This window comes from Lactuca serriola, chromosome 9 (assembly GCF_051521515.1).
Source record: "Lactuca serriola cultivar US96UC23 chromosome 9, Lser_US96UC23_V15, whole genome shotgun sequence".
Taxonomy (NCBI): Eukaryota; Viridiplantae; Streptophyta; class Magnoliopsida; order Asterales; family Asteraceae; genus Lactuca; species Lactuca serriola.
The window spans coordinates 50,936,839-50,962,802 of NC_136416.1; the positions used below are offsets into that span (position 1 = coordinate 50,936,839).

The 25,964-nt window shown below is 36.7% G+C and overlaps 1 protein-coding gene and 1 long non-coding RNA gene across 2 annotated transcripts; one reads left to right on the forward strand and one right to left on the reverse strand.

Annotated features, from left to right (window-relative positions):
* Positions 1-13,009: 13,009 nt before the first annotated feature.
* LOC145073100 (uncharacterized) lies at positions 13,010-17,063 on the reverse strand. Its single transcript, XM_079019652.1, has 2 exons — positions 14,270-17,063; positions 13,010-14,002 (listed from the first exon to the last, which is right to left on the reverse strand). The coding sequence occupies exons 1-2, from the start codon at positions 17,061-17,063 to the stop codon at positions 13,704-13,706; spliced, it is 3,093 nt and encodes a 1,030-aa protein (XP_078875778.1). The 3' UTR covers positions 13,010-13,703.
* Positions 17,064-23,464: 6,401 nt separating this feature from the next.
* On the forward strand, positions 23,465-24,041 carry LOC145074042 (uncharacterized). Its single transcript, XR_013691658.1, has 2 exons — positions 23,465-23,626; positions 23,707-24,041. It is a non-coding gene; the product is annotated as an uncharacterized LOC145074042 (long non-coding RNA).
* The last annotated feature ends 1,923 nt before the right edge of the window (positions 24,042-25,964 follow it).

Sequence of the window (25,964 nt, forward strand, 5' to 3'; positions counted from 1 at the left end):
TCCTCTTCTTAGTCATAAGAGTGCACTAAGATTTTCCTTAGAGAAATAATTGTGATATGGTTTCTTAATCATTAAGATGATCACAAAACTGATACTAAAGTACTCTCCCATCTTTTCAGATTTGAGAAACTTTTATCCTTCTGCCTAATTTGATTCTTCTTATTCGCTCTGTCATACATTGGAACCTTTTTCCAATGTCTCAGAGTTACACTTAAGCTTGTAAGTATAATCATATTTACTGAGCTTTAGTAAACTATGACGAATAGTTTTGTCAGTCTTTTGTGGTGGACTTGACCAGTGCACAAGACTGTGTACTCGATCCCTTAGTCCTTTACTTGACTCACACATCCATGTGAACAAGTAATTAGTCTTAATTTTCCAATACTTGAAAGTTCTCATTCATCATGCTATACAACTTGCATGATTCCAAGTTCCGGTCCAATTGAAATTTGGTTGATGAGAATCTTTCCTTATTTGGTAAATTTAGACATTACCACAAATGAAAGAATCAATTTCATATTTCCACTCTTGTTGTTAATGGAATCTTATAAGCAACAATTTTTCCTCAAATGCCATTGTAAGGATATTTTTAAAATAAATAAAATCAAAAATTTTCTTTTATTTTAAAACTTTGTGGAAAAACTTACCTTACAGTGCAAAAGCACATGAAAACTTTGTTGCTATCCATTCCTAAGCAATATATCATAACTCCTAAGAAGTAGCTCAAGAATCCGATCTTCAAACTACGCGATAGAAATCCATCTATGCGATCAGATTCAGCATATTCTTTCTTTAAGTTTTTTTTCACTTTTCTTTGATTCTTAAAACATCACCATGTGACCCAGTCACATCATGTATCAGGAATCTCAGAATACAACTTAACAGAGTTAGATAGTGGACTTTACTTGAAGTAGAGTCAAACTTATTGACTTCAACATCCTTAGGTAAATTTGGCAGCTTCGCAACCAATGCCCCTTTCTTTGGCAATATAAACATATGGACCCTTGGATAATGGTACACGGGACTATCACAGACTTAGCTTTTCTCTTTACCATTTGGTCAACCGAGTTGACTATGGCCGATCCCTTTCCATTGGGAAGAGAGAGCTTTACTGGATATCCAATGTCATCATTGTCAATGTCCATGAAGTTTTAAGGAAGTTGATCTTAACAAATAGATAAGATCATTAAGGGTCTTGTCATAGTCTGTTTCATAGGTGTCCCAAAGGAACTCACTATGTGACTTAGAAAGTGATTGAACCACCAACTTTCTCAATACTTTGACACCCAACTCTCCCGGCTTGTCAATATGTGACTACATCTCCAAGACGTGACCACACCTAGACCTTGCCTTGCCAATAGGGCCTGAGTGACCTTAAACTTTTCAAGAACTTGTGGGTTAGGGAGAATAATTGGAGGAGGAGAAAGAAGTATGATATCCATGGGACATCATCTTCATTAGGAAACCTTGTTCCAAAAGATTTTGGAAGATCATAGGTGCCTAAACCAGACAACTTTTGGGAGATATTCAAGATAGTTGATTTAAAGTCCTTAATATGACACCCAATATGAAATATTAAGGCTAGGACCCAACAAACTATTTTATAACTTAGAAGAGGTATGCCGTAATCCAAGCTATAAAATATTTGAAGGTAGGTGAATGACGATTCACCAATTTCCACCAAGATAAACGAAATGTATTATTAGGTTTTAATTGGTTTTGAAACTCCTAGATCTTTGAGATTCATTGAACTGTTCAAAGGCATGTTTCAATCTTGAGTGTGCCCTTCAGGTTTTGTGACTGGGATGCCGAGGATCACAAAACAAGGTGTGAAGTAACCATGCAAATCACTTGGTACCCTTAATAAATTACCCCTCAATCGATGTGCCGGTTAACCACACACGCTCCATCGATACTATGATAAATATTAAGTCACCCTTTACCTACCTTGTTAAGTCCAAGTTAGTGTGCCGGTTAACCACACACGCTCCACTAACGACTTTGACAAAGTGTAAAGTGTAATTTCATGGATTAGCACCTTATTCACATTTTCCTAAGTAACTAAGATTGGGTATTATTAAGAGTTTAGTTACTTAGTATTATCATTAATACTTTTAATGAAGGGAGAATTATAGTCTTGTCAAACCCGTTCGGCTAATGACCCTCCACCAGTCAAGCAAGCGGTGGGTGAGAGTGGACACCCATTAAGTTGCCATTTTATAGGCAACAACCTTATACCCACCTTATAGACCGGCTTCGTGAATGAGGCGTACTAGCGGTAAGACTGACTTTACTCTTATACATATATATTATTAACTTATAATATTATAAAGTATAAGGGTTGAATTTTAACTTTTAAAATTCTAAGGGCTAACTTGGAATTAAAGTATTCATAAGTGAAAACTTTTCAAATTCCAAAACTTGAGGGCAAGTTTTGAAACTATTCAAAACTAATTAATTCCATAACTTATGTGTTTAAAGTAGTTTTAATCCAAAAACTCTTCAAGTTCCATAACTTGAGGACAAGTTATGGAAGACTTTAAACTAATAAAAGAACTAACTTTTTCTTTATTTTATAACTTATGGATTTAATTATGGTTACATATTTTCCTTTAATGAAGTGACTCTTGAACTTCCATAACTTGAGGACAAGATATGGAGTCATAAAAATTATTCAATGACACAAGACTCTTCATTTTGTAACCATTGCCAACTCTTATGAATTTTATGAGTCTTTAATGTGACTCTTCATGTAACTTGAGGACAAGTTACACAAACACATTTTATACTCAATTCTTAGATTAAAATGGATTGAAAACAACTATTTCAATTAACTTTTCTATTAATCTAAGCAACTCATAAGAACAAGATAATTCAAATCAAACTTTTTCATGTAATTAGTCTAAACCTTAAACTAATACAAAACATGAATCTATTGACAATTATCTTTGAAAATGGATTAGCATGAACATTACCACATCAAAAACAAGTTTATAAGTTCAAAAACAACTTAGGGTAATGTTCCTAGTCCATTTCTAGCCAAAAAACTCGAAAATATGCTGTCTGGGGGTCCAACTCGTCGAGTGCATGAACAAACTCGGCGAGTTGGATCGAATTGATCACTTTTAAGGCATGGACTCGCCGAGTCTCCTGATGGACTCGCCGAGTCTGATGGCCAGACAGCACCAAATTCGTTTTTTCTGCTTCTATTGCAGGTATAACAAGAAAACAAGCCTAGGCTCTGATACCACTGTTGGGTTTTGAGCATTCTAACACTCCTAAGTGTACATGCAACCCTAAATACCTTGGATCTATGTTTTCTCTATTATACATGCAAATAAGAACTTCCAAGGTATTATCCTAATCTAGCATACAAAACAATAACTATAGCAAGATAGAATACATACCTCTTTGATGTAGAAAGTCTTCATGAAGCTTGAGTGCCTAGTGCCCCAAGTGTGACACCTCAAATGGAATCACAATCATCAAAACACTTAGAATAGCTTGAGAGAATTCTATAACTCATGAAATCGGCTAGCCCTCACTAGAATCATTCTAGTGGCCGATTTGGTCAAGAATAAGATGCTTATATAGTTAGGGTTACACCATGTAAGCCCTAATTGACATGGCCTTTCATTTCCATGATCCATGGGTACAAATACACCATGGAGCATCCATGGACCATCCTATGGGTTTTAGCCCAACTTGATTATCCATGGAGCATTAGCCCACTATACAAGTATGGATGATTTACACAATCAACCCATATATTTAATTAGTCTTCTTTTGATCACTTAATTAATCCTAGATTAATTCTTGATCAATACTAATTAAATAATCTTATTATTCTTATTATTAATATACTAGAACTTATAATATATTAATAATCATAAGGGTCTTATTTCTCTCTTTTAGTCTATCCAAGTGCATGATGGTATGCAACCCAAATGGACCATGCCGGGTCGGGTCAAGTCTTACCAATTATAGTTATGGACTTAGACATTAATCCAACAACTTCCACACCCACCCATATTTGTCTCAAGTATCACCACAACGCCCTAACAATATTGTCAGCATAGAAATGCGCTCAACCCTCATTTTTAGAGGAATATCAACTATCTCGCATCTAGTCTCACCACTTCTCATGAATTACACATCCATGAAACTTCCATCATCCCCTACTGCGCTAGTGCATGCTAGCTGCACATAACGCTGGACCTAATAGACTTTCGAATATCCAATCTTACCCGAAGGCCGAATCAACATTCTCAGGCTATAAGGTCTTTATTATGCACATACGTGATGCATACACTACACATCTATAGTTATGATGTCAATTCCATATACAAGAAACCCTAGGCTAATAGGCATCATATAATCTGGCAAATCTACCATGCGATTCCTGAAGATCCCTAGCCTAGCACTAGCATGTTGTTCTAACATATCGAAATATCAAATAACTGTATGGTATTTTGGGGTTCACTTACAGGCTCCGGCTGATCGTACCCTCTGCATCCTCCATCCTTTATTTTAAAAACCATTTTAGAATTTATTTCGAAAATTTCCTTGATTTGAGACTGGGTTCACACGTGTGTTTCCCCCAATTCACGCAAACCAAGGCTCTGATACCAACTTGTAACACCCATAAATTTTTATGCCAAATTTAAACTTTTCAAGCATAAATAAAACCAGATAGTAACATTTTACAAAACATTTTTATCAATATCCTTTAGAGTGTCCCAAAACAAGATCAAAAGGATGAGGAGCGGTACGGTCATGCCTTTGCCTTGCCATGATCTCCTCCTAAAGTACCTGAAACAATAAACTTCAAACTGTAAGCCTGAGGGATTAGTGAATTACCCCCAAAATACCAGTACCACACTGAAATACCAAATCTGTAACGACAAATCAACAACATGCATACCGGGCCATTGGCCTGACTGGACCACCCTCCAGGTCCTACATCATATTGAATCTACACCGAGCCTTCGACATGACTAGACCGCCACATGGGCCTACAGTCTCCCCAGACCGCTCATAGGGTATGTTGGCCTTCAGCACAAAGCAGGACCGCCTCAACCCAAATCAACATACAAATAACCGTGTGCACATACAAACATTTACTGGCATATACAAAGCATCGAACATATCTATCTCACTAATTACCACACATAGCAATCTCTCATAACTAGAGCACTGACCTAGCAAGTCACTAACATAGCAATCCCTACAGATCATAAGAATATAACATATAGTCTATCCTGATTCTGATCTAACGGATCATATCCACATGTAGCATACCATAACGATAACAACTAAAGGGCCGACCTTGGTGCCTTAGACCCTATCGATATAGTGAGGATAAGTCACCTCGCAGATGTCGACTCAAAAGGTAAACTCCAACTCTCGAATCACTTGACACAGGCTCCACCACCTATTATCATAGTACAATATACTCATAAGTCCTTAACCTTATAAGGTACTCCATAACCCACTATTCAACCCCTGGTCAAAGTCAAAGTCCTCAGTCAAGGTCAACAGTCCATGTTGACCTCAACTCACCGAGTACCATCGGCTACTCGCCGAGTTCCTTGAAGCACATTCCAACTTGCCAAGTCATCGGGGTGACTTGTCGAGTTCTTTCGATTCTCGATCAAACTTTAAGGCCACCCGTCGAGTTTCCTCCTTGCAACTCGACAGATACACACACATACATATCCTGGAGAAAGCTCATCAAACTCGCCGAGTTGTTCTTCAACTCGTCGAGTCTATGGCAGTCTTCATCGGACTCGCCGAGTTGTTCATCCAACTCGTCGAGTTCACGACCATCTTCATGTGACTCATCGAGTCCATTCAGTCCTTTTTCCATACAGACTTGCTTTGAGCCATGCAGCGGCTCCAAATCACAAATCCAAGCTTCTAGGGCATGCTTATCACATAAAGTTGCAAACTTTACGTGCATGTGTGGCTATAAAGGCTCTAAATGACTATTTTAAGTTCTTAATGGAGCTTCATGCTCAAGAGGGACCTGAATCATGACCAAAACTGTCACTTTATGCTTCTAGAATCCAAGGAGGGTCCAGATCTGAAGTTACAACCTCAGATCTAGCCCATAGCTCATCTTACCAAGTTAATATTCCACAAAAACCCTAAAAATCAACCAATAGAAGAGATCTACAAGGAAAATGGCAATTTGGGTACCTCTAGAAGATGATAACTGAGATAAGTGTTGATTCCCACAATCTACTTGCTCTAATCTCCTTCTCTTCCAAGCCTTCTCCCTCCAAAGATCCTCTTTTCAAGCTTCAAACACACAATGGGCACACACACACGTATTAGGGGTTCTCAAGGACTCTCTAGAACTGTAAAGAGGCCCAAGGGAGGCTAAGGTTCCTTTAAATAGGGTGCAAAACCCCGGGATTTAGGGTTTCATCTGCCAGCTCCTACTCGTCGAGTCCCAAAATGGATTCATCGACTAGGTCACTTAACTCGTGATCCCACTCCGCTGCTACTCGACGAGCAGGGCAACCAACAAGTCGAGTAGGGCCTAACCCAAGAAATCTTATTTCAAACAATACCTGAGAATCGGGGCATTACACCTGACGTTTGGGACCAAAATGCAAAGTTAATACAAAGCAAGGCTAACAATGCAAATACCTAGAAACTGGCGTTACATTCGATGTAAAAAGTTTACCCCATCAATACCCATCTCTGGTAGTCACTACCCACTGCACTTTTCTCCAACAAGTACTTAGGATTTAGTTTATCGGTTCGAACTACAAACCTTTAGCCGATCAAATATGGCCTCCACTTCAAAAGCACCTTCATAATGGCCATAAGCTCCTTCTTGTAGATGGATTAACCTCTAGATTTCATTCCTAAGATTGAACTAGAATAAGTGATTTATGTATTTTCTTGTATCGGAACCGTAACAAGGTCATGCACGGAAACGTCGATCTCAATGATGAAAATCTTCTGGAAGTCAGGCGTCATGAAATCCAATATAGTAGTCATAGATGTATTTAATTTTTGAAGGACGACTCAGCTGTTTCATTCCAACCAAACTTATCTTTCTTAAGTTGATCCGTAAGTGGCAAGGCAATGTTCGAGTATCTCCCAATAGAATTTTTTTATACCGAATGAGATCGAGGATGCCTCTCAATTCTTTTATATTTTTGGGTAGGCCAATTAACCATCACATGTACCTTGGCTGAGTCTGTTGATACACCTTCTGCCGATATATCATGTCTCAAATATGATAACTCATACCGACTAAACTCACATTTCTTCCGATTCAGCTGAAAATGATGCTTCTCTAGAATTTCTTAGGTTGTGGTCACATGTGACTGATGTAGTTCTTTTGCAACACTGTATAGAAGTTTGTCGTCATAAAGACAAGTATAAATTTCCGTAACTAGGGTTGAAATACATCGTTCATCAACGATTAAAATGTTGCAGGAGCGTTGGTAAGGTAGAAAGGCACTCTAAACTCGTAATGGTTGTCGTGTGTATGAAAAACAATCTTATGTACATCTTCGGTACGCACTCGAATTTGATGATAGCCAAAACGAAGATCTAATTTGCTAAATATCACCGACCCATGTAGCTCATCCAATAACACGTTGATAAAGGGAATCGGGAATTTGTTGGGTTTACTGTTTGGCAGTCGAGACAGAACCTCCAAGAGTCTTTTTTTTTTCTCACAAGAATCACTAGGCTGGGATAGGGACTATTGCTTGTATGGATGTTTCTTGCTATCAATATCTCCTAGATCATACGATCAATTTCATCTTTCTACATATGTGTATAGCGTTATGGTCTAACATTGTTGGGGGTTCTCCCATCCTTAAGCATAATTTGATGCTTGAGGTGTCATGATGGTGGTAGTCCATGAGGTTCTTTAAACCCCCTCAAATCGATTAAAGATCACAGCTGAGTTGTAGACGCAAGACATGGGTTCATGAAATGTCACGATTTAGGCGTACTTTGCACCTTTGCATGCAATATCGATTGTTGGGAGCTAAAGAACTTTTATTTTTAGTAAGGTTCGGGTCAGATCAGGTTTGGACCAACCTAGTCATAGTTGAGCACACAATGACTGCATGAATAAGCTTGCAGAAGGTATCTAGAATTCTCTAAAAGACGACTTGATGTTTGATCTCAATATTAAAATCGCCAGCTTGTTTGCATAGGTTATAATGATTGGATAAATCATCAATGTTAATTATTCAATCGTTTGTTTGATACTTTGAAATAAAATAATTATTTAACAATATTAACGATTGAATTGGATAATTATCTTGTTAGAAATTCAACATTTATTAAAAAAAAGGTAGTTGAACACAAATATTTCAAGTAGTCTCAACTATCTTTTAATTACTCAATACTACTAAGTTTTATTATTGCAAAGTAAAATGAAAGCAAACCACACCGGCCATCATCATAACACCATTTGTTGAACACGACTCTTTTATATGGGAAACAACAAGACTTTTATTAAGACACTTAAGGAGAACTTACACTTTGTGAGACTACTACACACTTTGCTTTCTTTGAGGCTTTCTTGGATGGTTTGGAGCAAATGAGCTCCATACCTATTTATAGGCCTCTTAGGAAGGTTCTAGATACTAGCATACACTTACTACATACTAGATAACTCTAGAACTATCTAACATACTCTACTTGCTTCCATATGTTTCTAGAACGTTCTACCATGTTCTGGAGAGGTCTAGGTTGCTCCAGTGTCTTCTAGAATGATCCATATCCTTCCAGCGTCTTCCATGTCGTTCTAGAGTATTCTAGACTCTTCCGGTATATTCCAGAGTCTTCCATAGTCTTCCATAATGTTCTAGAATCTTCTAGAGCATTCTAGAACAAGCTAAAGTCTTCTAAATAATATTTGTTTTATTGGGCTAGTGATGATCTTTAACACTCCCCCTCAACACTAGCCCTCATTCTTCGTACCATGTTAAGCTGACAGCGAAAACCTTCACATTTTCCAGTACTCAGCCCTTTGGTGAACAAGTCTGCTATTTGGTCATCGGTCTTGATCTGCCGCATCTCAATTTCTTCCATCAAGACTTTTTCTCTGATAAAGTGATAATGCACTTCCACATGCTTTGTTCTAGCATGAAATACTAGATTTTCTGCCAGCCGAATTGCAGATTGGTTGTCACAGTGAAGTGGTACTGCATAGTCAACTTTTTGATGTAAGTCCTCCATTAGGAGTACCAACCATGTACTTTCTTGAGCTGCTACGGCCGCTGCTTTGTACTCCGCTTCCGTGGTTGACAATGATACTGTTGGTTGTCTTTTACTACACCATGATATTGGTCCCGACCCAAGCTTGAACACATACCCAGTGGTTGATCTTCGGGTATCATGGTCTCCTGCATAGTCAGCATCACAATATCCAACCAACTTGCAGTCTTCTCCTCTTTTATACAAGAGACCATAGTCAATTGTACCTTTGACATATCTCAAGATCCGTCAGGCAGCATCCAAATGAGGTTTATTCGGACTTTGCATGTATCGACTCATAACTCCAACTGCATAAGCAATGTCAGGCCGAGATAAAGTTAGGTAGATAAGACTACCTACTAGTTGTCGATACATCGTTCCATCATCCAACTCTTTTCCTTCATGAGCACATATCTTGTAATTTTGCTCTATTGGTGTTGATATTGGCTTACACTCCAACATGCCAAACTTTTGAAGTATATCTCTTGTATACTTTTGTTGGCAGAGGAACAACCCTTCCTTTGTACGATCAACTTCTAACCCCAAGAAGTGTTTAAGCTCCCCCAGCTCTTTCATTTGGAATCGCACCGATAGATTTTCTCTTGTTTGATGGATTTCTCTTTCGTCATCCCCGGTGATGATCAAGTCATCCACATAAACCAACACAATTGCCAACTTCCCTTCTTTTTCTTTGACGAACAAGCTTGAGTCTGCATGTGCAACTGAATAACCACTTCGGGTAAGAAATTCAGCAATCTTACCATACCAGGCTCTTGGTGCCTGCTTCAATTCGTAAAGAGCTTTTCTCAGCTTGCACACATGAGTGGGATTAACTGCATCCTCAAATCCCTTTGGTTGGTTCATGCAGATCTCCCGATCTAATTCTCCATGCAAGAAAGCATTCTTCACATCCATCTGCCATAATTTCCAGTCTTTACTAGCCGCAAGAGCTAGCAGCACCCGTACAGTAGTTATCTTCGCCACTGGACTAAATGTTTCATCATAGTCCAGTCCATATTGTTGTGAGAACCCTCAAGCCACCAAACGAGCCTTGTATCTTTCAATTGATCCATCTGTGCATCGTTTTAATTTATAAACCCACTTGCAGGAAATCAGTTTTATATCTCTTGGTCTTGGTACCAGTTCCCACGTTTGATTCTGCTTTAAGGCTGTAACTTCTTCTTCCATTGCCTTCTGCCATGCTTTATTCTTAACTGCTTCTTCATATGTCTCCGGCTCTTTAACACCGTCTTCTAAAATGGCCGCATTAGCATACTTGGGATTAGGCTTTCGGATTCTTTCCGTCCTTCGAAGTTGTGGAGGCGGCGGCTCCCTTTCACCGGCATCACTTGTTTGAGTTACTTCTTGCTCAATGACATCAGTGTCGCTCGGATCTTCAGGTGTATCAACACTTGACCAAATATGTGCAGTTTGCTCCCACATCTTTTGTTTTAAAACTTCTTCAATATTTTCCGAGTCTGGTAGTACTTTCTTCTCTGAGGACCACCATGAAGATGCTTCATCGAACACTACATCTCTTGAAGTGTAGCATCTTCCACTTGTTGGATCACAACATCTCCACCCTTTTCTTTGATTGTCGTATCCAACAAATATACACCTGACTGCTTTCTTGTCAAACTTGCTACGTAAATGACTAGGCACAAATACGTAGCAAACGCAGCCAAATACTTGGAAGTAGCTAACAATAGGTTTCATGTTCCATAGTGTCTCAAATGGTGAGATGAAACCTAACCTTGGTTGGGGAAGTTTATTGATCACATGGGCAGCAGTTTGCATTGCTTCAGCCCAAAATCTTCTTGGGACATTCTTCGCGTGTAGCATGCTTCGACAAATTTCTGCAAGATGTCGATTCTTTCTCTCAGCTACACCATTTTGTTGAGGTGTGTTGGCACATGTGAATTGATGACGTATACCACATTCTTTTAGATAGCGATTGAATTCTTCTGAGGTGTATTCTCCTCCATTGTCTGAGCGTAGACACCGAATCTTCTTTCTCACTTCTCCTTCGACTGTTGTCTTGAATTCTAGAAACTTTGAGAATGTTTCAGATTTTTCTTTCATGAAGAAAACCCACACATATCTCGAATAATCATCAATGAACGTCACCATGTACCGCATCCCGCTAACTGATGTCTGCTTGACTGGACCGAACACATCTGAGTGAATTAACTCTAGTGGCTTCTTTGCTCTAAAATTTGACTCTTTGTATGGTAATTGATGAGCTTTACCATACTGACATCCAGCACAAACAACATCTGTTTTAACTTCAAGTTGAGGTAAGCCATTGAGCATGGATTTCTCTATTATTACCTTCAACTTGTGATAACCAACATGTCCCAGCCATGCATGCCATAGATCTGCTGTCTCATTCTTACGAGTCTTATCTACATAGGCAGACTCTGCGGAGAGCACATAAACGGACTCCACTCTTCGTCCTTCCGTTGTTGGCGTTTCTGATATTTTAAGATCTTGATAGACCTTCACATCTTGTGGGCCAAACAAGACGTAGTTGCCTGACGATGTTAGTTGCGATACTGACAACAAGTTCTTCTTCATACCTGGCACGTGATACACATTATGTAGTGACACCATGTCAGATTTATTACCAAGCATGATCGTCGTTTTTCCAATCTGAGCAATTGGAAGTCGTGCATTGTTGGCTGTAAGTACCATGCGACTCCCTTTGTACTCCTTCACGTCTTGTAGTTTGTTCTGATCGCCAGTCATGTGATTGGAGCATCCTGAATCAATGATCCAGTCATTTTCATAGTTGATACGCTCTCCCATCATTGTCATGAGTGCCAACTCATTTTCTTCTATGGCACATAATGCCTCAGCATCCCATTCATCCTCTATTTCCTTTTTGGAAGTTACTACATTGCTTTCCACAGACTTTTTCTTTAACCAACAATCCTTGGACATGTAGCCCCACTTTCCACAGTTGTTGCAGTTGCCTTCGAACCTCCTCCCCCGAGAACTCTTATTGTCGGTCTTTTGAGATCTCCATGGTTGTGAGGTTCCTGGTTGACTCTTCCCTTTGTCAGCATTTTTGTATCCTTCTTTAGGAGGTGGCTTAAAATTCCTCCGACTTTTACTTGTGTAGAGTGCTTCTTCTTCACTCTTCAGCATGATGCCTCCCATTTGCTTAGCCATAGCTTCTTGGCTAGCCAGCAAATTCTCAAACTCTACAAGTGATGGTTGAGCGGGCCATCCTTGTACAGCAGTAACAAAGCTTCTATATTCCGGCCTCAGTCCATGGATAATGATCCTCTTCATTCGAGCTTCTGCAATGACGGATTGCGGATCTAGTTCAGTAATCTCCCGACATATCGACTTGACCTTGTGGAAATATTGAGCAATCGTCATGTCACGTTGTGAGATTGATAATAGCTCGTTCTCCAAAAGTTGTAGTCTCGTATCATTCTTCTTTGAGAAAAGCGTCACAAACGTATCCCAAGCTTCTTTCGGGGTGTTCTCATCCCGAATATGCTCCAACATCTCTTCTTCGATTGTGGTCTTCAAGGCAAACATTGTTTTGCCTGCTTTGATTTTCCATTTACGTAAAGCACCATTAACGTCTTCCTCTGGTGGCGTAGTTTCGCTTCCACCAACGACCTCCCATAGATCTTGTCCTTGTAAGTAGGACTTCATACATGTTTCCCACGTTTTGTAGTTGCTGTTGTTGAGTTTCTTGATTCCTCCGACGACTTGGAGATCACCCATCATGTTGGCAGTACCTCGGTAATACCAAACAAGCTAGTTTCGATACTAAACTTGCAGAGTCACAAACTACTCACGATACAACGAGAATCACTCGTTCTCACTATCAAGAAACCTTGCTCTGATACCAGATTGTTGAACACGACTCTTTTATATGGGAAACAACAAGACTTTTATTAAGACACTTAAGGAGAACTTACACTTTGTGAGACTACTACACACTTTGCTTTCTTTGAGGCTTTCTTGGATGGTTTGGAGCAAATGAGCTCCATACCTATTTATAGGCCTCTTAGGAAGGTTCTAGATACTAGCATACACTTACTACATACTAGATAACTCTAGAACTATCTAACATACTCTACATGCTTCCATATGTTTCTAAACGTTCTACCATGTTCTGGAGAGGTCTAGGTTGCTCCAGTGTCTTCTAGAATGATCCATATCCTTCCAGGGTCTTCCATGTCGTTCTAGAGTATTCTAGACTCTTCCGGTATATTCCAGAGTCTTCCATAGTCTTCCATAATGTTCTAGAATCTTCTAGAGCATTCTAGAACAAGCTAAAGTCTTCTAAATAATATTTGTTTTATTGGGCTAGTGATGATCTTTAACACCATTCACTGTCGTAACTGAATTCGAGGAACTGAAATGTAGTATCACAATACCATAAACTGAAACCAAATATGAAAAAACAATGCTAAATGTCGTCACTCTTAAACGACATGTTACAAATGAACCATTGCAATTTGCTGAGAAACATCATACATTGTTGGCCTCATTTTGGGGTTTGATTTCACACATCTTATTGCTAGGATCATGATGGATGTTAGAACCCTTTTTATTTCCGGGTGGGGAATCGGAAGACGATGATCCATCAAATCTTTGAGGTCTGTCTTTTTGTCCGATGCAAATGTTAGTGAAGTAACAAGATCGCCTGGATGCTCCCCTTTGATGATTTCCAATGTTAGAACTCCAAAGCTATATACATCACACTTTTCTGTAACCTTCATTGTATACGCAAGTTCTGCAAACAATATTAAAGGAATGAACCTCATTCTTAAGATTATCGTTGTATCGATTGGTGACTACAACCAGGGCAAGGCTACCACCTATAAGCAATGTGGGTCCTACGATCCATCTATTGTTTTTTTTTATTTATTTAACATTTCTATTGGAAATTTTTAGGGACCTATGTTAAAAAAGTTTGAATTTATATAGAAAAATTTCTATATGAACCATATGGTTTTTTTATTCTTACTAGCTACATCGTAGAAGGCATATAAGTAATTACCTGGTGCAATGTATCCAAAAGTTCCTGCGAGGTTACTCCGATTAGATGAGTTTTTATTCAAAATCTTGGACGTACCAAAATCTGAAACACAAGCTTCGTACTCGGAATCAAGCAAAATATTTTTGCTTGATATGTCTCGGTGAACGATTGGGGGTGAACAATCGTGATGCATATACGACAAAGCATGAGCAACACCTTTGATAATGTTCATCCTCTGCATCCAATCCAACGTTGGAGCAGCCTCATTCCTCAAGATGTCAGCTAGACTACCCCCTTGAAGATACTCATAAACCAAAAACGAGTTTTGAGCGTGTGCACAGTAGCCATGTAGTTTCACAATGTTGCGGTGCCTTATTCTTGTCAATGCTTTTATCTCATTCACAAAATCATTGTGGTTGACAATGGCCGAAGATGAGTGGAGTCGCTTCACAGCAACTACATCACCTGATGCCAACTGTGCTTTATACACACTTCCGCATCCACCTTTCCCGATGCAATATGCTCCATTGAACTCCTCAGTTGCCTTCAGGATTTCGTCATAAGTATCCCTTCCATCAAAATCTGAAATCGAAAAGAAATCTTCACGATGTTTCCCTTCCTCGACTACTAGTTGCGTTGATGATTTTCTCTTTCTCTGACTAAAGAAGATGAGCATCCCTATGAGACCACCAAGTAAAAGCCCTCCAAGAAGAGGAAGTGAAATCATCAGTGCAAGTTTGTGGTTCCGGTTGGCGCTCCCACTTGCTGATGCACATTGTTCTAAGCCAGTAACATTACCACACAAACCTTTATTCCCTTGTAATTCTTCTATCGATATATTCCTAAAGCCTATGCTATTGGGAATGGGACCTTGCAACTCATTGTACGATAGATCAATGCTCCGCAACCCATTCATTTGTTCAAAGCTTTTGGGAATATTACCAGAGAGTTTATTGTGCGAAAGATTGAGATTCTCTAAACTACTCAGACTTGAAAGTGCTGAAGGTATCTCTGCGGTGAGTGAATTGTGACTCAGATCTAGATCTGACAGCTGAATCAATTTACCTATTTGTGCTGGGATCTCATGTGTAAATTGGTTGTTACTCAAGTTTAAGTGAAAAAGTTTTGTGCAACCCCCGAGGGAAGAGGGAATGGGCCCATTCAACTTATTGGTGGACAGATCAAGGTATGAAAGTTCAGCAAATGATCCTAGTTCTGGAGGTATACCACCGGAAAGTTGGTTGTTACTTAAAACAAGTTTCCACAAGGCAGTCAAACGCCCAAATTCTTGTGGTATCTCTCCTACTAAATCATTGGAAGAAAGATCAAGTGACATTAATTGCGGAGTGTTTCCAAGAGAAGCAGGTATTTTGCCACTGACTCGATTCCCTCCCATCTCGATGTTGGTTAAATTTTTGCACTTACTCCAGTTGTTGGAGAGTTCCCCATAAAGCTTGTTGTCATTGAGGCTGATGTAATTAAGGTTTGGATAGATACCAAAGCTCTCGGAGATATTTCCAGTGAGCTGGTTACCATCAAAACGTAGCCGGATCAAGCTTGAGCAGTTGTACAAGCTTTTAGGAATTGGACCAGACAGATTATTATAACCAACAAGTAGCCTTTCAAGTTTCCCCCCATTGCAGATTTTATCCGGCAAGTTGCCAGAAAAGCTGTTCTCGCTAATCTCTATCTGAACCAACTGTAGTTTCCCTAACTCTTGTGGTATAGGACCAGAAAATTGATTATTCTGGAGATTCAAAATTTTTAAATTTTGTAGGTTACCAAACGAATTTGGAATGGAACCGTTGAGTTTATTTTCGCTCAATTCCAGAATAGAAAGGAATATCAAATTTCCTAACTCGTGCGGAAGGGGACCAGAAAGTTGGTTACTGAAGAGACGAAGAAGATTAAGGGATTTCAGTTCACCTAATGAGTGAGGAATCGGACCACTGAGCTGGTTATATTGTAGCTCCAAGCTTTCAAGTGACGCCAACTTACCTATTTCAATAGGGATTGTTCCATTCAGCTGATTATTATCTAGACGTAAGACAATTAGTTTTTTCAGATTGACAAAAGTCGTGGGGATAGACCCAGTCAGAGAGTTGTTGTACATATAAAGCCGCCTTAGATCAGAAAGATTTCCCAGTTCATAAGGAATGGGACCAGACATATTATTCCTATCGAGACCAATATAACTCAGTTTCGATAACTCACCCAAACATGTAGGAATTGAACCATAAAGATGGTTGCCGCTCAGAGCAAGCTCTGAAAGGAACTTCATCTGGCATATTGATTTTGGAATTGAACCATTAAACTGATTATTGAACAAGTGAAGGGCGACAAGTGAACTCAACTGTCCGATTTCGGGTGGGATTATTCCAGAGAAATTATTGAAAGCAAAATCAAGATAGTCAACTTTTGAAATATAACGGACTTCAGGTGGGATGATACCAGAAAAGTAGTTTAAACTAAGCTCAAAGTATGTAAGATTGGGAAACGAAGAAAATGAGAACTGATCAAGGGTACCATTTAAACCAGAAGAAGAAAGGTTCAAACCCTGTATGCTCCCATCAGCATTGCACGAAACTCCATACCAGTTGCATGGAGATACCGTTCTCTGAACAGAAGAATTGTGATGGAGATCTGTCCACGAAGGTAAAAGGAGGTCACTATTTTGGCTATGGAGGGTTGCTTTCCATCTTAGGAGAGCATCAACTTCATCCGACGAACTGGAAGCTATATATAGGGTAGAGAAAACTGTTGCAACTAAGAATATGACTGAAGAGAAGGCCTTCTTGATGGTCAGAGGTGCCATGCTTTGTGGTTATGGGTTAAAGTTGTTTGGTGTAATTTATATTGGCAGGGCATTGAACAGAAAATATAAAACACATATGCGTTGACGTCATTGACTTTTGAGTAGGGCTGTCAATTCTCGACACGACACGCGACACGACCCGCGACACGACACGAAATAAATGGGTTTGGGTTGAGTTTTTCAACCCGCCAACCTGTTTATTAAACGGGTCATATATGGGTTTCTCAAAAAATAAACAGGTTGACCCGCCAACCCGTTTATATTCTTAATAAAAAAAATATTTTATTTTTAAATGTATTTATGTATCAAGTATTAATATTTAATAAGTATTACAAAAATATACCATTTATTCATAAACCATTTGACTGTTTTGACATTATGACTCGTGGTGAATGGTCTAATGTCATAAGTCGTAACCTATAAAGCTAAGTTTGTAACATGTTTCTATGAATGTTTTTAATATTCATTAGGATGTTTAAGACTTAAATATGTAAAATTCGGACCCATGAACCCAAATCTGACCCACGAACCCGCCAACTTGTGAACCCATTTAAATAAATGGGTTGGTGGGTCATATATGGGTTTATGTTCCAAACCCGCCAACCCGTGACCCGCCAACCCGTGACCTGTATATTTAAATGGGTTGTGTTTGGGTTGACATATTTTGACACGCCAACCCGCTAACCCGCGACACGCCAACCCGAACACGACACGATTGCCAGGCCTACTTTTGAGACTCGCGGTGTCTAATCTTCCACATACAAATTTTCCAGCCTGGTAGACTTTCTTATTGTTGTCACCTTCGGATGTAGGGACAGTTTGGGAGCCATACATGAAGACCAATGACTGTTGTTTATAGTCTCCTCCAAATAGTATTCAAACCCCATGTATTTCACAAGAGTTTGATTTTTACTTGGACACATCATTCGTGTGGTGTACCAAAAGGCTTCTAACCCAGCGGTATCAGGTAGTGAGTGCTCTCCCTCTGAGAGGTTGAGGGTTTAAGTCTCGTTGTGACATATGTGGAATTTGGTGTTGGTTTAGGATATATATATATATATATATATATATATATATATATATATATATATATATATATATATATATATATATATATATAATCCACTCCCTGCCCGAACCCAATAAAAATCCCGATAACGACCCGTTACCCGACTCGAAATGATCGGGTTTCGGGTTTCCCTGTCGGGTTCGAGCTTTTTTGCCATCCATATTTATTAGTGACCAATATTTTAGTGACGACCTAAAATTTGGTCAATAATAGCATCATTTAGTCACCATATATTAAGTCGTCACTAAATTTGGTAATCCTACAAATTTAATGACCAATACTATGTTGTCGTCACTAAATCAGTCACTAAACCGTGAATAAAATTAAGATATATGTTTTTTGATATCATAACAAGTATTAGTGACTAAAAATAATGGTCATTGTTTTAGAGGCTTAGTGACAAAAAATAATAGTCACTGCATTGGAGGTTGAATTACCAAAAATAGTGGTCACTAACTATTCGAAACCACCTAAACACTATGTGTTATGCGGATAAACTATGACCACTTAGTGGTCACTGAAATGCAAAATAAAAGACAATTTGTGACAAAAATAATGGCTACTAAATTAAAAATTAAAAAAACAATTAGTGACCAAAACTAGTGGTCACTGGCTTTAAAAAATGACAATAATATAGCGATCCCTGAAGTTGACAATTGTAAAATCCACCACTTACATACTTGTCACACTCCGAAAACCTTACGAATTTCACAATATTTTATTTAGATATTCTTTTTATTTAATTATAAATATCACCCATCTTTAATTTCTTAAAAAAATATTTCATCCACTTTGTATAGAAACATCCCTACATCACCAGGTATCTATCAACAAGACCCGACCCATGAAACTGATCCCATTAGAACATACACTATCCGACCCAACTCACAAACCTTTCAAAACCATTAAAAGAAATTAAATAAACACAAATTTTGAATCGCAACAATTAGTTCTCGTAAAATATTGACATAATTAGCCCTAAATCGACGCAGGCGCACCTCTCTTTCCGGTCCACCGACGCTCTCCACCCTCTCCGGCCTACCGTCTATGGACCTCGCTATGTCTCCAGTCTCACCCCCTCTCTATCATCTTTCACATGTCTCTTTGTTCTTTTGCGCCGTTAGATTGGAATATATCGGAGGATCCAGTGGTTGCACCTTCACAACCCTCCGATGGATCAGACGGCAACAATAGATCCTTTTGCAAGCAGCTTCTCGCCTCAGACTTAGCTCATACTGGCGTCACCATCCTCCCCGTACCATGCTCCGTCATGGCGGACATCGTTGGTCCAATTTAATCACTCGATGCTTGATGTTTATCGACCGCTACAACCACACACTGCGTGACGGATTTCTTCATTAGTCGGCACTTTTCTAATTAGAGTGCAACACAATAGCTTCGACGTACAAGTTAGTCATCTCGTAGCTTTTCTCGAAATTAGTGCTCTTTCTTTTATAGTAAGCGTAAACTCTCGACTTATCTCCATATCTTTCCTATCATCAACATCATCACCATTATTGTTTCCACAATCAGCCGTCTCTACCTAACATCAAGCATAACAATGAAAGACACAGAGTTCTGAAATCGACGGTCTTTTGTTGAAAAATGGAATAAGTCGCTCCAGGTATGAAGCTTGTAGTAGGACGGATTTTATGATTCAAACCTCATATAATCTAGGCCTTTTTTCTAAATTGGAGAATATTTAGATTAAAACTTCATATAAATTAGGTAGTTTTACTAAATTTGAAGAATTTTCTAATTAGAACTTTGTACCTTCTATAAGAAAATTTTAAGCATCTTTGTGTTATCGGTTACATTTAATCATAAGCTCATCATTTTACCATCCTTGGTAGTATGTCATATTAAAGGTTTTACCTTGCTATTTGAATTTCAGGAAGCTCTCCAAGACTTCAGCTGTTTCCACTTTATTTGAGGTTTTTATTAAATTAAGGAGAAAGGAGAATACAAACATCAGGTAATTTTCTGTATATGGCTAAAATTTATACTATATTTTGTTAGGTGGATACTCTACCCGATGCTAATCTGTTTATTTATAACACCCTTCAAGAATTTGATGATGAAGAGATTGCAATGTGTTTCAATCATTTGGAAGGAGTTTTTAGTTCTAAAGTTTTTATTGGAAAGCTAACAGGTGTTACAAAGTGCTTCGGTACTCTCGACTTATCTTATATACCCTTGAATTAGAGCAATCCTTTTGCACAAATATGTATTACATATGCTTAAAAATCATTTGAAATAGACTTTTAGCTAAATGACTAAGATGTCCTTGACCAATGTGATGTTCGTGCAGAATGTCCAAGATCCTGTTTTGTGGGGAGGGTATGAAGCGGAGAAAATGATTGTGGTAGAATACACGACCCTTGCATTTTTTTCACCAGGTGCACTTCTTGGGTTTGTGTTTAATTTTTTGTAACTATTGATCTTGCTTTAACGTGTAAATTAAACAATTATACCTAAATGCATACATGAAATATTATAGTTGACAGTATCCAATGTAATTAGCACAAATATACATAAATAAGATGCATCTGACAATCAATATCACATCTTAACTATCACACTTGTTAACTTTTACCATATTTAGGTATTCTTGGTTTAAGAAACATAGTAATTAATTGATATGATTAGCTTAAATAGGATGATTAATCCCATTTATTGTGTCAAGATTGAAATGATAAAAATTTAAGACATATGTGTATTGTCTTATCAAGTTTGTACCTAATCCAATCTACCTTACTGGACACAGATGTATTCACAGGAAACATTGGTTCTTTATTATTCCCAATTTTTCTCATAACCACTTCACATGTATGCTGCTCCCAATTCCTAATTCTTACTAATGTTTGCTTAACAGCCTTCCATCAATCACCAAATTAGATCACAATGGTTGTTAGGATATAGTGCACAAGAGATTGCATTATTTTAAGGAACTCTTGGTTTTAATGAAAATATTGCTATTTGTTTGACTCAATCAAGATGGGATAGCAACCTTGATGCTTTGGAAGAACTCTTAACCAAATCTTACACAAATGTGAGACTTAACATAAAAGAACATTTGAATTTCTTGATTTAATTTGAATTATTGATTGATTTCAGGAGGGAATAATGCCAATGGACAAGAAGTCAAAGTTTGTTGAATCTAAATATGAGAAGGTGATTGACTACTTCTACATATGTTTATAGATTGATGTAATCTTTTTATATTTTCATGGTAAAGAAGAGGCTGAATCCATCTTCTTTGAATATCATGTATAATCCTACTTTATACAAAGGTGAATATATATGTTTTTACCTTTTAGTCATTTATGTATTGTATATTATGGATTTTGTTTAAATTTGAGAACAGTTTATGCTTATCATTTTACCTTTTAGTCATTTATGTATTGTATATATCTGAATATATATATATATATATATATATATATATATATATATATATATATGTGTGTGTGTGTGTGTGTGTGTGTGTGTTTACCTTTTAGTCATTTAAATATTTCCATGCCAATTACTTAAATGGGTTAGATGCAATAAATAACAACTAGAATCAGTGACTACTTTCTATTGTCACTAAGTTGGTAAACCAGTGACCACTTTTTATGGTCACTGAATGGAAAAATAGTGACGAATTTTATTGTTCACCGATTAGAGAAATCAGTGATGATTTTCATTGATTAGTGACAACATTGGTGACGAAACAGGTCGTCACAGATTTAGTGACCGGTATATTTTTGTCACTAATTACTGACCACTTTTATATTTTGGTCACTAATCAACTTTTGTGGCCGACCTATAGTGACGAAAAGTGACAACTAGAAGTTTGGTCACTAAATCATTTAGTGACGGCGCTTTCTATTGTTAGTGACCATTTCTTTTTCATCACTAATTGTCATTTTTTTTGTAGTGGGAGTAGACTATATATTTGTATTTGTCAGTTCAAAAAAAACACGAATTGTGTTTCTTTTGAAGATACAATTAAAATATAACTTGGATGATCAATAAATGTTTGGTTATCTTATAGACGAGTCTAATGTTTGATGTGTAAAATTACATATAGTTAGTTAAAAGTTCAAAAATTAACACACCTAAGATATGCATAATGTTCCACAATTTACTCCAATATGATGAGCCTTGGGCGGGTTCGACGTGGGCCGTCTAGAGGGTCCAAGTATCCACTGTCTTGATCTAATCAAGTATTTAAATTTATATTTATCTATATCTTTATCTTTATAAAATTTAAAAAGTAGGCCATCCAAATAAATATAGGTTAAGATATATCATTTTAAACCCCCAAAAACTCTCAATTTTCAACCAATTAATAACAACCACCCAAAAGTTTTAAATTTATTTCTTATAATTACTTAACTAAATGAATTTTCATGTTTCTCAAATTAATGTCATTTACTAATGACTTTTTATATTTCCCTTTATTTATACATATCTAGCCATATCTCTATTCTAATAAATGAGTAGTTTTAATCTTTTTTTGCCAAGTGTCACTCTAATATAACTCCTCATTAATATTATGTCATGTGTCATGTAGATATATTAAGCAACTTATTTCAAAATTCAAATTTACTTTTTATAATTATATGTTAAATTTGAAGTTATAATAACTTTAAAAAATTGATATATCTCTTAATTAATAATTTATTTAAAATAATTGATTAATAATTATAAATTTTTATTATGAAAGTTTAATTAATTTTATAACCCGTGGTTCCCACAGGGTATAAACTAGTTGCTAGTATACAAGGAAAGATTTATCTACAAAAAATACATTGACTTGTGATTCAAATATGAAAAGTTGAAGAGTTGTGAAGAGTTGAAGAAGTTTGTTTTGTTGTATAAAGAAGTAAGAATTTTGTTATGTTTCTTAACGTATCAAATATATTAATCGTATTTTAAGTTTTATGTATTGTTTTTTGTATGGTTTTATGAGTGCTTAATATGTTTTTTAAATAAAAATTTAGTGTTTTTATATATATATATATATATATATATATATATATATATATATATATATATATATATATATATATATATATATATATATATATATATATATATATATATATATGCATGATCTACGTTCGCGGTCAATGTGACCACAAACAGACGTTTGCAAGTTGCCGCAAAATTTTAAGTTCTCATAATAACCCAACTATATATATATATATATATATATATATATATATATATATATATATATATATATATATATATATATATATATATATATATATATATATATATATATATATATATATATATATATATATATATATATATATATATATATATATATATATATACCATACAAGTTTGGAAGAAATATATAAACTCACACGCACAAGAATTTGTTGCAGTGAAGAGATGGATTTCAAACTCATGTCTGTTTTTTTTTGCATCTTGTTGATTTCAAGCCTCTTCTCAATTGAAACAGAAGATTTAAAGACCTCCTCTACAACTCAAGGTATGTACGGAATAATTCTTTTGTATCTTTAATTATTGTTGATTATTTAAAGTAATCATTAAGCAGTTTTCCGTTTGAAGTGTATGTGGCCTCATGGTGCAGGAGGATCCTCATTGATCCAAACACTTATCAAGGGCCGGGATCTGGTGCACCGGACCTTGGTCAATGATTTACTCAAAATCAGGTTTTCAGCCGAGACATGGTGACTATCATTAAGCTCCAATTATTTACGTTATATATATTTGTTTATTAACGTTTCCGAAGATGACTGTAAAATCTGGTTGGCATGATGCAACATAATTGCTATGTGTATTTGTGATTATATTCGGTATACTTTATGCCTTCTGTGGAATTTGAGATGGCGGTAATTGTTATATTTGTTTTAAATTGGAAATTACTGCGTTCTGTTCTTAAACTCTTTTACTGTTATTGCGTTTTCTTAAATTTAAATGGATTGTTGTAGTGATTGTGATTCTAGATTCAAAGAAACAAATTGCTTTTTAATCAACATCATTAGTAAAAAACGACTTAAAGGTATTGACTTTGTTGGGAAAAGGTTGCACTTATTCTAGAGTTTTGTTCAATGTGAATACAAAAGAAATTTTTAGAAAAGCATTGTTTTCTTTATAAAAATAAATAAATAAATAAATAAAATAAAAATTACACTCCGACTAAAGGATATAGAGTAAATTACACGAATGGTCCCTATGGTTTAGGGTAATTTGCGCGTTTGGTCCCTAACTTATTTTTTTAACTCGGAAGGTCCCTAATGTTTGCTTTTGTTACGTGTTTGGTCCCTGTCTTACTTAAAAAGACCATTTTTGCCATTGATTTTTTAATTTTTTTAAATAAATACACCTCCAACCCCACCCCATCACCTTACCTTACAAAACCCACTATTTTTTTCTATTTAAATAATAGTCTTTTTAGTTAAGACAGGGACCAAGCGTGTAACAAACACAAACAGTAGGGACCAAGCGTGTAATAAAAACAAACAGTAGGGACCTTCCGAATTAAAATAATAAGTTAGGGACCAAGCTTGCAAATTACCCCAAACCATAGGGACCATTCGTGTAATTTACTCAAGGATATAATACATGACAGAGAAAATATATTGGTATGATTGAGGCTCGTTTTGAGCAAAATCCCTTAAAATGGATTTGAACAAAGTATGCGTTAGAGTTTTATTTCAAGAGGTGGTATTTTTCAAAAATATTTACTAATTACTAGTTGTTTTGAAAATAATTAACGAAATATAGTAAACTAATTTTGTTGCGTTTCTATCTTTCTATATCCATTTTTTGTTAATATTTTATTTACTTTCTAAAATTTTCACCTTCACAATCATTGACGCCGGCTACCTTAAAAAATTTCCGGCATTTTTTTTCTTCAGTTCGAAAAACTTAAACAAAGAAAAAATACAAATTTACAAAAACATATAATTAATAAATATAAATTAAGCCTAAAAGAAATTTAATTTGAAATTGCTAAACCAAATAGAAATGAATTATATCAAGGTCAACTAGACGAACAAACAAACAACAAAGATGAATTTGAGTCTTGAGATGAATGATTTTTGCGTTATCCAAAGTTGCTCCGGTTTGCTCCGGCTCCACCATTCACCAGGAAATGAATGACAGATGATGGAAGAAGATAACTTAGTCGTAGATGGTGTAATCAATTGAGGAGGAAGAGTCGTCGTGTGAACGGTGAGGGAGAGATACACGTGAGTTTGAAGTACGTAAGGATAAATCCTTTTTTTTATTTTATTTTATCGGCGACCGTCTACTATGGTTTGTGCAATGCAAAGCACCAAATTTCAAATATAATTATTATCTTCATATGGTCTCAGAAACCTCTAAAAATGGAAAATTCAAATACTAATGTGATTATTAATAATAATAGGGAAGTAAATAGAAATTTAAATAAATATTTGGTGCGTTATGTCCTCATCAAAACTTATCGCCTTCTTCAAGTTTAAGTTTTATCCCTTTCGTTCTCGCTGTCATTTGCTACATTATTTCTTGGTTTACGTGCATTTAAAAATTATAATGGGTAAGCCTAAGGCTTAGTGAGTTTATGATTTTCATGCATAATAAAAACAAGTGCAACAATTTATCAAATATAATTCTTTTCATTTCTTTCCACCCTGGTGATACATTAGGAAACTACCGTCATTTCCAGGGTACAAGTCCCTCCACCGGGCACAACAAATATATTTACGGCTAATTAATCAGAGCGCAAACTCTCTGCCGCGGACTGACAAATAATAATAAAACTATGTAGTTAATACACTTGTTCCCGATACATATGTCATCCACCCTTTTCACCATTTTAC

Bases quoted from the DNA above. Each gene is read 5' to 3' on its own strand.
- LOC145073100 (XM_079019652.1), bottom strand. From the start codon at position 17,063: ATGGCACCTCTGACCATCAAGAAGGCCTTCTCTTCAGTCATATTCTTA. The intron at 14,003-14,269 runs GTAATTACTTAT...TATTGTTTGCAG, and splicing joins TTTTGGATACATTGCACCAG to AACTTGCGTATACAATGAAG.